Source organism: Gadus morhua, chromosome 6 (genome assembly GCF_902167405.1).
Source record: "Gadus morhua chromosome 6, gadMor3.0, whole genome shotgun sequence".
NCBI classification, from domain to species: domain Eukaryota; kingdom Metazoa; phylum Chordata; class Actinopteri; order Gadiformes; family Gadidae; genus Gadus; species Gadus morhua.
In genome coordinates this window covers 5,662,479-5,676,537 of record NC_044053.1, presented here as the reverse complement: position 1 = coordinate 5,676,537, position 14,059 = coordinate 5,662,479, and the positions used below count along the sequence as shown (strand labels likewise).

The 14,059-nt window shown below is 45.6% G+C and overlaps 1 protein-coding gene across 1 annotated transcript in view; it reads left to right on the top strand.

Annotated features, from left to right (window-relative positions):
* Window positions 1-5,370: 5,370 nt before the first annotated feature.
* LOC115545349 (sialic acid-binding Ig-like lectin 14) overlaps window positions 5,371-14,059 on the top strand; it is a 49,173-nt gene continuing 40,484 nt past the window's right edge. The window contains exons 1-6 of the mRNA XM_030358395.1: window positions 5,371-5,473; window positions 5,907-5,966; window positions 6,629-6,952; window positions 7,072-7,365; window positions 7,638-7,901; window positions 8,278-8,580. Coding sequence (XP_030214255.1) covers window positions 5,921-5,966; window positions 6,629-6,952; window positions 7,072-7,365; window positions 7,638-7,901; window positions 8,278-8,580 — 1,231 coding nt within the window. The 5' untranslated portion in view covers window positions 5,371-5,473; window positions 5,907-5,920. The remainder of the gene's footprint in view (window positions 5,474-5,906; window positions 5,967-6,628; window positions 6,953-7,071; window positions 7,366-7,637; window positions 7,902-8,277; window positions 8,581-14,059) is intronic.

Genomic DNA, 14,059 nt, shown 5'->3' with positions numbered 1-14,059 from the left:
CAAATGTGTTATATGTAACACACCTACTGAACTACATCCTACATTGACCACGATAAGTCATCAGAGATTAAGGCCACTGTCGCAGTGTGTGTGTGTGTGTGATGGCTGGTTTAAGCAGCCTCAGCTGGCGGAGTCTGATTGGACTCTGGTGCTGGGTGAGGCTGCACACCTGTTGCACATTGAGTAATCAGTGTGCACAGGCATATGCGTCGATTACGCCGGGGACGCGTCCCCACCAGATTTCGTCAAGAATAATTTTGTACCGATCACTTTAAAAAAATAAATAATGATAATTTAAAAAAGAATCGAGTTGAATTATTATGGATTATTACACGGGTTTTCTCAATGCCATGGAACGCTCTGTTCACTTGCATGGGCTCTTCACAACTTCGCGGTGAATGCTAGATATAAATTGACCGCTGTCAAGGAAAGCAAAGGACTTTTTGCCTATAATGACGTCTTTGGTATCACTCCTCAAGTAGTCCGGTAACTTTCAACCCCAGCGTCTTCGGTTGCTAGGCGACGTCAACGTCTTTGGCAGACTATTTCTCTGCTGATCAACACTACGAATGCTGGTAACAAATAAATTGTAACAAGCCACAACATGTGAAGTCATTTTTTAGTTTTGGCACGTAGCCGTGTAATAAGCGGGATAATGTATAGAACGTCGCCGGTCGGATTTAAGCCCCTTCAGTGGGAAGCAATTACCCTCGCTGCGCGTCGGTGTCCTGTTCGCCCTGTCGGGGCGTATTTTCCAGATAATGACCGGCATTCTATACATTATCCCTTACTTATTACACAGCTCTTCTCAATGCTGTAGACTTACATTCGTATTCGGTTGCTAAGCGGCGTCATCGACTTTGGCGAACAATTTCTCTGCTGATCAACGCTACGAATGATAACAAATACATTGGAAGAAGACACACTGTGTGAAGTTATTTTTTCGATTTGGCAAGTAGCCATTACTAATAATACCAATACTCTTTGGCTGAGATGATGAGGCATCAGATAATCAAGTCATTTTAGCATGAATACATAGGTAAGAAGCACCACAGCAGTTTGCTAGTACCATGGACAGTATCAGAACGATAACCTGTTGAACTAAATGGATGTGGTAGGCTACACCACGGGATGCATCTGCAGACCACTGCCACATAAATAAAGGTAAGACGCGATATTTATTGCTTAAGATTTGCTGGTGCTGTGGCGAGGTCTTTTGTGTTTTTTGCACTCAAGTGGTCGGCTGTTTTAACTTGCAATTGATAGTCGGTGGAGTCAGTCTCTTGTTGACACAAAGTGACTTTTGGTTATTCATGCTTTGCTTGAATTCTGGAATAATTGAGGGGGGGAGTTCATGAGTTTTGGTCAGAATGCCTGATGTAGACTAGTTTTGATGGAATGCGTGTTGTGAATCGATAACAGCCAGCTCCTGATGTGATACAGCGTTCAGCTGTGCAACAAATATTTTTTTCTTTTTCAATCTTGACGACTTTTGTAGTGCTGTGTGTAGCCACACCTTTGGCCCTTCTGAACTTAAACATGCAGTTAAATTCCTTTCCTAGCTCCTCTTGTTTATGTTGTTAGCTTAGCCATATCATGTCACATTGTCAACATTGGATACATGGAGCAGAACATAGTGGGTCATATGTCCGATGCTTTTTGAAAACGTTTTCTTCATAAAACGTGCCAGACAGAATTTGTGGGGATTACCGCCGCCTGAACGACCCTACCACGCCTGACCGCTACCCAATCCCGCACATCCAGGACTTCTCAGCACACCTGGCGGGCAAGCGGGTCTTCTCGAAGGTGGACCTGGTGCGCGGTTACCACCAGGTGCCGGTGCATCCTTCGGACATCGCCAAGACAGCGGTGGTGACGCCGTTCGGGTTGTTCGAGTTCCTGCGTATGCCGTTCGGGCTCAGGAACGCGGCTCAGACCTTTCAGCGGTTAATGGACTCGGCGCTCAGGGAGATGCCCTTCGTTTTCGTGTATTTGGACGACATCCTGGTCGCCAGCTCCTCCGAAAAGGAGCACCAGGGTCACCTACGCGACCTCTTCATGAGGCTCGACCAGCACGGGCTGATCGTCAACCCGGCGAAGTGCCTGTTCGGGTTGTCCTCCATCCACTTCCTGGGGCATCTCATCAACAAAGAGGGGGCCGCCCCTCTTCCGTCAAAGGTGGAGGCAATTTCTGCTTTCCCCCGCCCACACACGGCTCGGGCGCTCCGGGAATTCCTGGGGATGGTGACGTTTTACCACCGGTTCATCCGCCAGGCGGCTCACGTCATGCGCCCACTGTACGGGGCTCTCAAGGACAAGTCCCCTAACCAGGCTGTCGACTGGACGGCGGAGAGGGAGAAGGCGTTCGAGGCCACGAAGGCCGCCTTGGGCGAAGCCGCCATGTTGGCCCATCCATCGCATGATGCCCCCATCGCCATCACCACCGACGCGTCTGACTACGCCGTCGGCGCGGTGCACGAGCAATGGGTCGATGGTGCCTGGCAGCCGCTCGACTTTTTCAGTCGCCAGTTGACCCCCAGGGAGCGCAAATACAGCGCGTTCGACAGGGAACTCCTTGGACTCTGGCTGGCGATCCGCCATTTCCGATTCCTCCTGGAAGGGCGGGAGTTTGCGGCTTTCGTGGATCACAAGCCTCTGAGGTTCTGCATGTCCAAGGTGGCGGAGCCGTGGTCGGCCCGCCAGCAGCGTCAGCTGGCGTACATCTCCGAGTATCTCCGTTTTTGAGGCGTTGCATGGCCTTTCCCACCCGGCAGGAAGCCGTCTGTGAAATTCGTTTCCCAGAGGTTTGTATGGCAGGGACTGAGAAAGGACGTTAGTGCTTGGGTCAGCTCTTGCGTTGACTGTCAACGATCCAAAGTGCACCGCCATATTAAGGCCCCCCTTGGAGAGTTTACTGTTCCCGAAAGGAGGTTCGACCACGTCAACGTCGACCTGGTGGGACCGCTTCCCTCCTCTCACGGGTTCACCTACCTCTTCACCATGGTCGACAGGACGACCCGCTGGCCTGAAGCTGTTCCCCTCTCCTCGACGTCGGCTTCTGACGTGGCACGCTCGTTCATCGGCACTTGGGTCGCTCGCTTTGGGACTCCTTCAGACCTCTCCTCGGACCGGGGCTCGCAGTTCACCTCGGAACTCTGGAACGCGGTGGCTGAGGGGTTGGGGGTCAAGCTGCACAGCACTACCGCCTATCATCCCCAGGCGAACGGCTTGTGCGAACGTTTCCACCGTTCCATGAAGGCAGCCCTACGGGCCAGCTTGAAGGACGGCGACTGGGTGGATAGGCTGCCATGGGTGATGCTCGGCCTCAGGTGCGCCCCTAAGGAGGACCTGCGGTCCTCTTCGGCGGAGCTGGTCTACGGGCAGGCCCTACGAGTGCCAGGCGATTTTATTCCCGACGCCTCGGTCCCCTGGTCGGCGGCCAAACAACGTTCCTCCCTGCTGGAAACCGCTAAGGTTTTCGCGCCTGTTCCCACGTCGCAACACGGCACTCCCACTTTCCGCATGCCCCCCGATCTGCGCACGGTGGACTATGTTTTCATTCGCCACGACGCCCACCGTGGTCCCCTACGCCCTCCCTACGATGGCCGTTCAGGGTTTTGAGCCATGGAGACAAGTGCCTGGTGGTGGACGTCGGGGGTAGGCCTGAGACCGTTTCCTGGGATAGGGTTAAGCCGGCTAACGTGGACATTTCCAGACCGGTGGAGGTGGCGCAACCCCCACGCCGGGGACGTCCGCCTGCGCCGCGCCCCGCGCTGGCCGTTGAGACTCCAGCGACCTTTGTGACCCCCGGGACCTCCGGGGTGGTGGACGGCGCCGACGTGCCTGCTGCTTCCTCTTCCTCGGCCCCTGTCATCCGCTCGAGACGGGGTCGGGTCGTCGCCCCTTTCCGTCACGAGGACTTTGACTATGGGTGAATTCTGGGGGGGCTTGTGTGGTGGTTATCATAATTCACCCACGGAACTATGGGTGGGGGGGGTGTTTATTCCCGGACCCGTTTAGCGGACGGAACGACCGTCCAGTTTAGTCCGGTTTTGACTTGACGAATGAACGTCTTTTTGTATTGTGTTCATTAAAACTTTGTGCTGGATACTCCGCCTCCGACTCCCGTCTCTCGGCACTACAAAACTGTATTAACAGGGAACAGTATTAACAGGGCAGTATTAACAATATTAACAGAGCAGTATTAACAGAGCAGTATTAACAGTGATTAGTATCAACAGTATTGTTACGTATTTTAAGAACATAAGCTACCCCCACATAGCCTCTAGGAAGCAGATTCAAACGCGCAAGCTGTATTACCCTCACATAGCCACTAGGAAGCAGGACCGAACATATAAGCCGTAAATACTGTACATAGCCACAAGGGGAGCAGGACCTTACCGAAGGCTGCAATAGCTGCTCCATCCACAGAAGGCAGCGCCTTTAGATAGGTGAAGAAGCCGAGGCTAATACGTCACACCGGCCACGCCCACTTCACACAGGCCACGCCCACTTGACCCGATCAATCTCGACAGAGAGGTTGGAGGTCAGAATCTTCCGGTAGCTCAGACTTGTGGGTCAGAGTTTTGATCAGCTGGGAGTCGCTCAGCACGTGTTAGACACACTTCCCCTCCTTTTGCTCCGTAGTTACCATACCGAAATACTTTGACAAATACAGTGAGTTAAAAGCGATCCGGATTGGACTACTTTCTTCGAAGAACTCAGCAGTATTAATAGAGCAGTATTAACAGAGCAGTATCAACAGTATTAACAGAGCAGTATTAACAGAGCAGTATTAACAGTATTAACAGAGCAGTATTAACAGTATTAACAGAGCAGTATTAACAGAGCAGCATTAACAGAGCAGTATTAACAGTATTAACAGAGCAGTATTAACAGTATTAACAGAGCAGTACTAACAGAGCAGTATCAACAGTATTAACAGAGCAGTATTTACAGAGCAGTATCAACAGTATTAACAGAACAGTATCAACAGTGTTAACAGAGAAAAGTATCATCAGAGAACCGCATGAACGGTGTTAACATTATTAACAAAATGAATAGAAGTCAGTATCAACAGTATTACCAGTGAACAGTGTGAACGGCTTTAACAGTGTTTACAATAGTAACAGTATTAACAGAGACCAGTATCAATAGTATTGATAGAGAACAGTATTAGCTGCATTTACAGCGTTAACATTATTAACAGTAGTAGCAATTAACAGTATTAAGAGTATTAACTAATCAACAGTCATACAGTGCAGTACTAATATTGGTTGATAATGGTTTTGTTGAACCTTTAATCTCTAAATATATATTCTTCCGGTATGTTGGCTCAGCTCTAAGTTATGTCTCTGCTCATGTACATTTTAATAAGTTCCTCATTCATTCACCTCACCACGGCGTAGAGAGAAAGATGAAGTAAAGCTTTTACTCTTCAGGAACTTCATATCAAGTCCTTCACCTCTATCAGGTAAGTCAACTCTGTGTCTGGTTGATAGAACAAAGGAACATAATAACTGTTTACATGTACTGATATATATTATTTTTGGTTTTATTCAAGCAATACCTGTTTTAGTTAATGTAAGGATGTTATCTTTTGATGTCCTGTTTATATCCCTGTCTAAACTTCTCAAGAGTTGAATATGTCCAAATGTTACCTTTAAAGGTAATACATCACATATGCATGGTTATTATCATTGTTCTTCTTTGAATATTGGTATTATATGATGGAAAATTAGTTTAATTAGTAAAAGTGGTAGATTTACTGTTTTTTTGAAACAGACATTTCTATAGCATTTAATAATGTCTTACTATTATTAGTGTAGTACTGAATACCTTAAGTGTAGTATGCTATTAAGTGTAGTACAGAAGTTAATGAGATTTTTGTATTTCTCCTGATGAAGTTCTGGAGGAGAACATGACTGGATCCTGGAGAGTATTTCTGCTCTGTTGTCTCCTGCAAGGTAAACATCTCAACCCTCTCTGATATTACCTTTAATAGCTACTATATTAATACCTGTAGCACTGAAGTACTCTCTGTAGTACACTCTCTAATACCTTTGATACTCTATTTTTACCCTCTGTAGTAGTATAATAATACCTGGAGAACTAGTTCTTTCTTTGTCATCTGTTAATACCGATAGTACTCTCTTAATACCTGTAGTACCCTCTCTAGTACTCCCTTAATACCTGTAGTACCCTCTCTAGTACTCCCTTAATACCTGTAGTACCCTCTGTAGTACTCTCTTAATACTTGTAGTACCCTCTGCAGTCCTCTGTCAATACTTGTAGTACTCACTGTTATCCTCTGTAAGTACCTGTAGTTCTCTTTGTGTTCATCTGTCAATCCTGGTTGTACTCTGCTAATATTTTTTAATTACTCAGTGACTTTAACTTTACATTTAGGACTTCGAATTTTGAAATGCACCATCCAAATCAAACATAATAAATGATGATATTAATAATAATAATAAATAACTAATAACTTAGTGACTAATATTACTAATTAATATTAATAGTAGGATATATTATCTTGTATTGGTAGGAAGTTCAATGTTGCATTTAAATATTTTGTCAGTTTGTGCATCGATTGAGCCTTTGGATTTGTCAACCTCTTGTTTTAAAGGTGCTGGGTGCAACGCTGCAGAATTTGAGGCCCTAGTGCCAGCAAGTGTGACGACACTCAGTGGATCCTGTGTTACCGTTCCTTGTTCCTTCACCGTGAGGGACGGGTTTGAAGACAAGCTACATCCTGGATGTATACTAACATGGAAAAAAATAGATAAAATAACTATCAGTACAACATTCAAGGGAAATCTAACAGCGTACAACTGTACTACAACATTAAATAACGTACTTGAAGACAATTTTCAATATTATTTTAGAATTGACTGTGGAAATCCATTAAGATATGATTTTTCAGTATACCCAGTGACCATCAGGATCAAGGGTAAGTGCAATGTCTGTCCGCCTGAAACAAACATCTCTCACAAGTCCTATTGGTCTCACTGTGGTTCAGATTATGCTTGGGTCTCCATAGTAACCGCTCTTAATTGGTTTGGTACCCAGGGCTCCCTGATGCACCTCGTTTGACCCCCCCCAAGGAGCCGGTGGTGGAGGGGACTCCTGTGGAGCTGGGGTGCTCTGCCCCGTCCTACTGTGACACCCACCCCCCCACTGTGACGTGGACCCCCGCCCTGGGGCTCAGCACCCAGCTCCAGCAGAACGATACCGTGACCTCCACTCTGACCTTCAACGCCTCCCACCTCCACCATGGAAACAATGTCTCCTGCACTGCGGCCTACTACATACCATCTGGGAACAAAACTGTGACGTCTACGAGATACCAACTCAGTATCTCATGTGAGTCAATGTACTACCTTTTCAATGAAGAGTACATTTTATTATTTGTTTGATTTTTATATTGATCTTCTCTGTAATATACCTTTTTTTTCTCCTTGATCTTAGAAGACAAAGCAGTGGGTTGATCAACAAGAACTTTTGATGCTTCTCCTGTTTTTCAATTCATTTACTTTATTTTATTGTATTCAGAACAGTTTTGTTAAATTCACAACATCTAACCAACATGACAGCGGAGCTGAGGGCTAGGCTCTGATTGGTGGGTTCTCTCTCAGACGCCCCCAGGAACACCTCTGCTGTCGGCAGCCCGTGTCTTCCAGCCAGAGAGGGAGGCTGCCTCAACCTGACCTGCACCAGTCATGCTAACCCTGCTATCAGCGAGGTCACCTGGTACCGAATGCACGGAGAACACATCCTTAAGATCGGGACTGGATCTTCTCTGTCCATCCAGCTGTGGAACGCCAATAACGTTTTCTTTTGTGAGGTCCGGAATGACTTTGGCACAGAAGAGTCTAATGTCTACAAGATTGACATTCAAAGTAAGTTGATTCAAAACAGGAAGCCACCCTGAGCTTGGTGATGTATCTAAAGGTTTCCTTGATCTAAGACAGAAAACAAAGCAGTGTGTTGATCAATAATTCAAAGTAAGATTGACTCAAAACCATTGAGCAATCGTAAGGTTATTTTATTCAAACCTTAACGTTTCTTATCTCTTCATTTCAGTTTTTGCTTTGCTTTTCTGTTCAACCTGACAGCTTATTGTAAGGTCGACATTCAAAGTAAGATTGACTCAAAACCAGGAACAACCCTGAGTTTGGTGATGTAGTGATAACAATGGTTTTTGTTAAACCGGAAGTAAGAGGACTTCTCCAAATTCTCTCTTGATGTTGTCTTCCCCCTTCCCTGTATTCACAGCTCCTCCCAGGATCCTGCCCTCTTCAGGCTGCAGCAGAATTGCAGCCTGGGTGCGATGTTCCTGCTACAGCGTGGGCAGACCATCACCGTCTCTGGAGTGGCGGTTGGATGGGAAACTGGTGTTGGGTTCTGAAGACGTGTCTGTTAGCCAGGTCAACCTGGAGAACGCCACGTTGAGGAGCTCCCTCACAATGAGGGCCCCTGCTGGTCTGACAGCCTTGACCTGCCACAGCTCCAACGCTGCCGGGAACACCAGCCAGGAGCTTCCTGTCCCCCACCTGGAGACACAGCCAACCCTGACAGGTCTGTCCTCAGGGAGATAAAGGGACCCTATTGCACCACCAGCTGTGAGGCTGATCAGTCATTACAAGGTCTTTAAAAATAGAGTCACTTCTGGACACTCCCATCACAAATAGGAGTGATGTAGTGTACAGATGATGTATGATAATAATTATAATAATTATGTTTATTTATATAGCACTTTTCAAAGTTACAAAGTAATTTACATGGTCATACAAACAAGACAAATTACTAAAAGTAGAATCGATAAAGTAATAATGACAAGCAAGATGAATTGGGAGATATTTGAAATAAGAAAAAAAGCTCAAGTTTGTAGACGCTGTAATGAGAGGGACAGTAATACAACGAGTTACAGTAGTCTAAGCAGGAAGAGATGAGAGCGTTGATAACAGTGTCAAGATTTTAACGGGATAAAAACAATCTAATTTTATAGATAATACGACACTGCAGAAACACAATTCAAAGACTGATATTATCTTGTGGTTAAAGTTAGAAATTATGACACCAACATTTCTGCAGTGGGGTATGATACAACAGGATACCGTGAGGAGAAGTGCTCTCTGGCCTGCCCCTATGGTAATGGCTTCCAATTGATCTGAGTTTAGCGGAAGAAAGTTTTAAATACACAACAACTTAAAATATTCTGTGTTGTACTTTGACCAGTTGTGTTTGCGTTTTATTGTTGTGAAACAATAAATTGGTCCGGCAGTAGTCTGCATATTTATAGAAACTGATGTTCTGATGAACGATTGGACCTAGCGGTAAAATATGGAAAATATAAAAGGGCCAAGGACTGAGCCTTGAGGCATTCCATAGTTAATGGAAGGTTGAGGAACTAAAGTAACCAATGGCCACGCAAAAGTTCCTAATAGAAAGGATAACATAAGGAGAAAATAGAAAACAAATCTGTGGCTGCACCTGATAAGCCAACCCAATGCCTAAGACTTTCAATAAAATCACATGGTCTACTGTTTCAAAAGCAGCAGTAAGACCTAAAAGCAAAAAAACACATTTTAGGCCATGTAAGAAAAAAATTTAGGGAGTGACTTGTGCATCATAGATCATGGTTCTTGAAAATGAGGTAATAAACAAAATATAGGATGTGTAGATCAACTCCCAGGTCACCTCCCTGATGGACTGCAACAATTGGTAGGTTGGTAAGAAATTTCCTTTTGTGATTTTTTTTTTAATGGCTTTTGACGACTAATAAGCACAAGGGATTCTTAATATGCATTGATTGGTCAAATCACAAATTCCTGATGCCACCTTTTCACACTCAGACCAACTGCCCTGGATAGCTGCTACTGCAGTGCTAGCCGCGTGTCTGCTGTTTGCAGCAGTGTGTGCCGTAAGGTACGTGGACTGCTCGCCATTGTTCGTATGAATGTCCATTTCCTCACTGATTATTTAATTATTTTCATTATTGAATATTTAGCTTACAGTCACACCGAGTTCATCATCTGAATTGAAACCACTTTCCCTGTCTGGCAGTGGGATCAATTCAGCTAATCACAATGTCAATCAAAAATGGTCAGCTTCTTCTTCTCCATCCTCTTCTTCTTCTTCTTCTTCTTCTTCTTCTTCTTCTTCTTCTTCTTCTTCTTCTTCTTCTTCTTCTTCTTCTTCTTCTTATTCCCAACTGTTAACATTCCAGAGCTTGGAAAATGGCCACCCGAACAAGACTTAGCAGTGATGGCCTACTCAACAAAGCTCCATCCAACCAAGGGAACTCCAAGGTAAGCCTCCCCTTATTTATACCCAGGATACCTTATCTGAAAACAATCTGTAACCGGCTGACCCTAACACTATCTTTACCAAGGTAAGCCTAACCTTATCTGTAAACAGGTTACCCTAAACCGACCATATGTTTACCCAGATAATCCTAACCCCATCTTTTTCCCACGGTCAACCTAACCTTAACTGTAAACAGGTTACCCTAACCCTATCGTTAGCAGGGTAACCATAACCTTATCTGTAAACAGGTTACCCTAACCCTATGTTTACCAAGGTAACCCTAACCTTATCTGTAAATGGGTTACCCTAACCCGACCCTATGTTTATACAGGTAACCCTAACCCTATCTCTGTCCCAAGGTAACCCAAACCGTAACCGTTTTTAACCCGGGTAACCAGGGTGTGAGTTACATGTGAGCCAGTAGGAGTTGAGCTCCCATAAGTCTGAGCTCCCATGAAATAAGTCAAATGTGTAAAAATGTGTGTCTTTGTGTGTGTGTGTGTGTGTGTGTGTGTGTGTGTGTGTGTGTGTGTGTGTGTGTGTGTGTGTGTGTGTGTGTGTGTGTGTGTGTGTGTGTGTGTGTGTGTGTGTGTGTGTGTGTGGGATGTCTTTTTGACATCCCAATCAGTAAATCCATATATATATTTATATATATATATATATATATATAATATATATATCTCACTCAGGTGTTCTTCAGAAGTGGGGAGGACATCTATGCTAACATTGATACACTGATGAACACGGTCGGACCGAGACAGGATCCTGTTGGAGCAGGAGAAGAGGCTGCTGGACTGGGAGAAGGGGCTGTAGAACTGGGAGAAGGGGCTGTTGGACTGGGAGAAGAGGCTGCTGGACTGGGAGAAGGGGCTGTTGGACTGGGAGAAGAGGCTGCTGGACTGGGAGAAGGGGCTGCTGGACTGGGAGAAGGGGCTGTTGGACTGGGAGAAGGGGCTGTTGGACTGGGAGAAGGGGCTGTTGGACTGGGAGAAGGGGCCGACTGTGATGTGGTGTACACAACAGTGAAATGGAAGAAGAAGTCCTAGAAAAAAGAGGTCTGAGCTCCTGGGGCAAAGACCCTCTGGGGCCCAGGCCCCCGGAGGCCCCTACACTTCCTCTGGGGTGGATGAGGGATGAGCTAAGGGCCGGAGGGATGAGTTAAGGGCTACATTGATGGGTAAAGGCTAGAGGGATGAGTTAAGGGCTACATTGATGAGTAAAGGCTAGAGGGATGAGTTAAGGGCTACATTGATGGGTAAAGGCTAGAGGGATGAGTTAAGGGCTACAGGGATGAGTTAATGCTAGAGGGCTGAGTTAAGGGCTACATTGATGGGTAAAAGCTAGAGGGAGGAGTTATGGGCTACCTGGATGAGTTAAGGGCTACATTGATGAGTTAAGGGCTAGAGGGATGAGTACGGGGCTAGACCAGGGGCCATATTCCCAAAGAATCGTAGGGTTAAAAGTTAGGGTCAGTGGCTGATTTAGGAGAAACCCTTAAAAATAATGGGCGTGTCAGTCTTAAATGTTGGACTCCTAATTGATTTAAATTAGAGCAATTCACAAAGTATTATGGGCCCAAAAGTAGAACCCAAGTCTAGGAGAGCTTAAAAGTCCTCGAGAGGACTCCTAACTCAGTAAGACCTATTCACAAAGAATCAGAAAATGGCTGCAGCGAGACAATTTTTTTTGAGGTAATAGAGGACTTCGAATTGATAAAGAGATATAGGCGTAAGGGTATCAAACTTGTGGTTGAATTTGTGAATAACACCTCGACATTTAGCGACAGGGAAAATGCAACTTTGCAATGCTGACGATTTAGGATTATCGCTGTTAAGGGAAACGTATAAATATGTCCTCAGTTGTTGTATATATATGTATATATATAGTGTTGATTCTGTACCCAAGTCCACAGATTATTGAACCACTGTGGGGAGCTGGGTAAATATGCAGGCTTGCGTCATATGTAAATGAAGGTGCGTTCACATCAAGCACATGTTCAGGATGTATAATGCAGTTCTAAGAGAGCTCGGCCGAGCGTAACATGCATGAATGGTATTGAGAAAATATATCATAAACCATGCCCAAGAGCTAAAGAGTTCACCGCCTCCGTCCCAACTATCTCCCAGAGTGTAGCGTATGGGGAAGCGGCCTTCCTTAAAGGTTGGGTAGGTGATTTGCGAAACGCCAGCAGATTTTGAAAATACACAACTAAAATGGTCCTACCCCCTCTCCTTCAACGCTGACTCTGACTCCACCCATTCCAAGTACCTGGACGCGCAATCATGCACGAGCGCGAACAGAGATGCGCGAGAGCGAGCCAGGCTAGCGTAGGTTTTCGTTTAACAACATGGCACTACATTCAGCTGTAAGTTGCACCCAGTACCACGGGAAGTAGGGGTTTTTGGGGTGCTGCAACACCCCCTGTCCGAGGCCCTGTCTTATCACAGAAAACGATCATTTCTAAAAAACTCCGGCCAAAGTGGAGATTTCTGAAAACGCCGGTTATGTGTTGTTGTGTCAACGGGGAGAAACGGGATTTTAGGTTCTGAAGCGTCACATTATGCACCAGGAAATGCTTAACGTCATGTGAGCGCCCGCTGTACCGTATTGGTCCGAATATAAACACAAACCCCATTGTAAGACGACCTATATTTGGAAAAAAGATTTGAAGACCAGATCCGGTTTTTATGAATAAATAAATTGTATTCATGGAAATAATATACGAAAATAACAAGGCATCGAATAAAACACTGCCTTGCCACTAAACAGTAGTGCAAATAGGCCGTACTGATGTGTACACCAAAGACTATTCCTGACACTCCTCTGCCCCGCTGTGTTCGCTCTGGCTGTGGTCGCTCCGAACTGTTTCGGCCCGTGGCAAAACGAGTCATCCTCGCTGCTGTCCAAGGCATTTTGAGACGCAGCATTTATTTAATGCTCATATGACCTAGTGCTGAAAAAAGGTTATATGAAAAAGTGTGAGGGTAGCGGTGGTGCGCTAAACTTGTTCTGTGAGCAGCTGGATGTGAACGATCGATTTTCAACTGTGCGCGCATGCACTGGTGTAATTGAGCTGCGCTGCTATACATATTTTTTATCAATGTAACGAGTTGCGAGTCTAGTACAGGCTGAGTTTTTTTTTTCCCAGCACCCCCTGCTGAGAATACGTTCTCGCTGCTATGGTTGCACCAGATGTTATAAACATTAAACGGTCAAATAAATCATTACTATTTTTAGTATGTTTGTTTCATATAATTGTATTGGAAGTCCTGGTTTTAGGGTTGCCGCGGTATTACCGAGTATAAACGGTATAAACTTTGAAACTAGGTCAACCGCCACACAAGCATCGGTTTTTAGACCCTTCTCGTCCTTCAGTTGCCGCCAACGTTCGAAAGCAGCGCCTAGGATTATTCTTGATTTCAGTTTTTCTCTTTCAGCGTTTTTATTATCAATTACTCTCTGAAAAAAAGTTTTCCTTCTCTTTGCTGGTGGTGGTGGGGATGGTGGCGTCTTGTCTGCCATGGAAATTGTCTTCTACTGCTAGGTCCAAATGTGAATTAACTAGTTCCAGTAGCTACCGCAGGATAACAACAAACAGGAGCTTGCTCTGGGTCACGAGTACTGCACGAAGGGGTCGCGCGCGGGGCGCGGGGGATGGGGAGTGCAGTACGACCGTTTGATTGACGTACTTACTGTCCAATGCAACTCGGTGGCAATGGAAATGATTGGCTGGAGTTTTTCGAGCCCT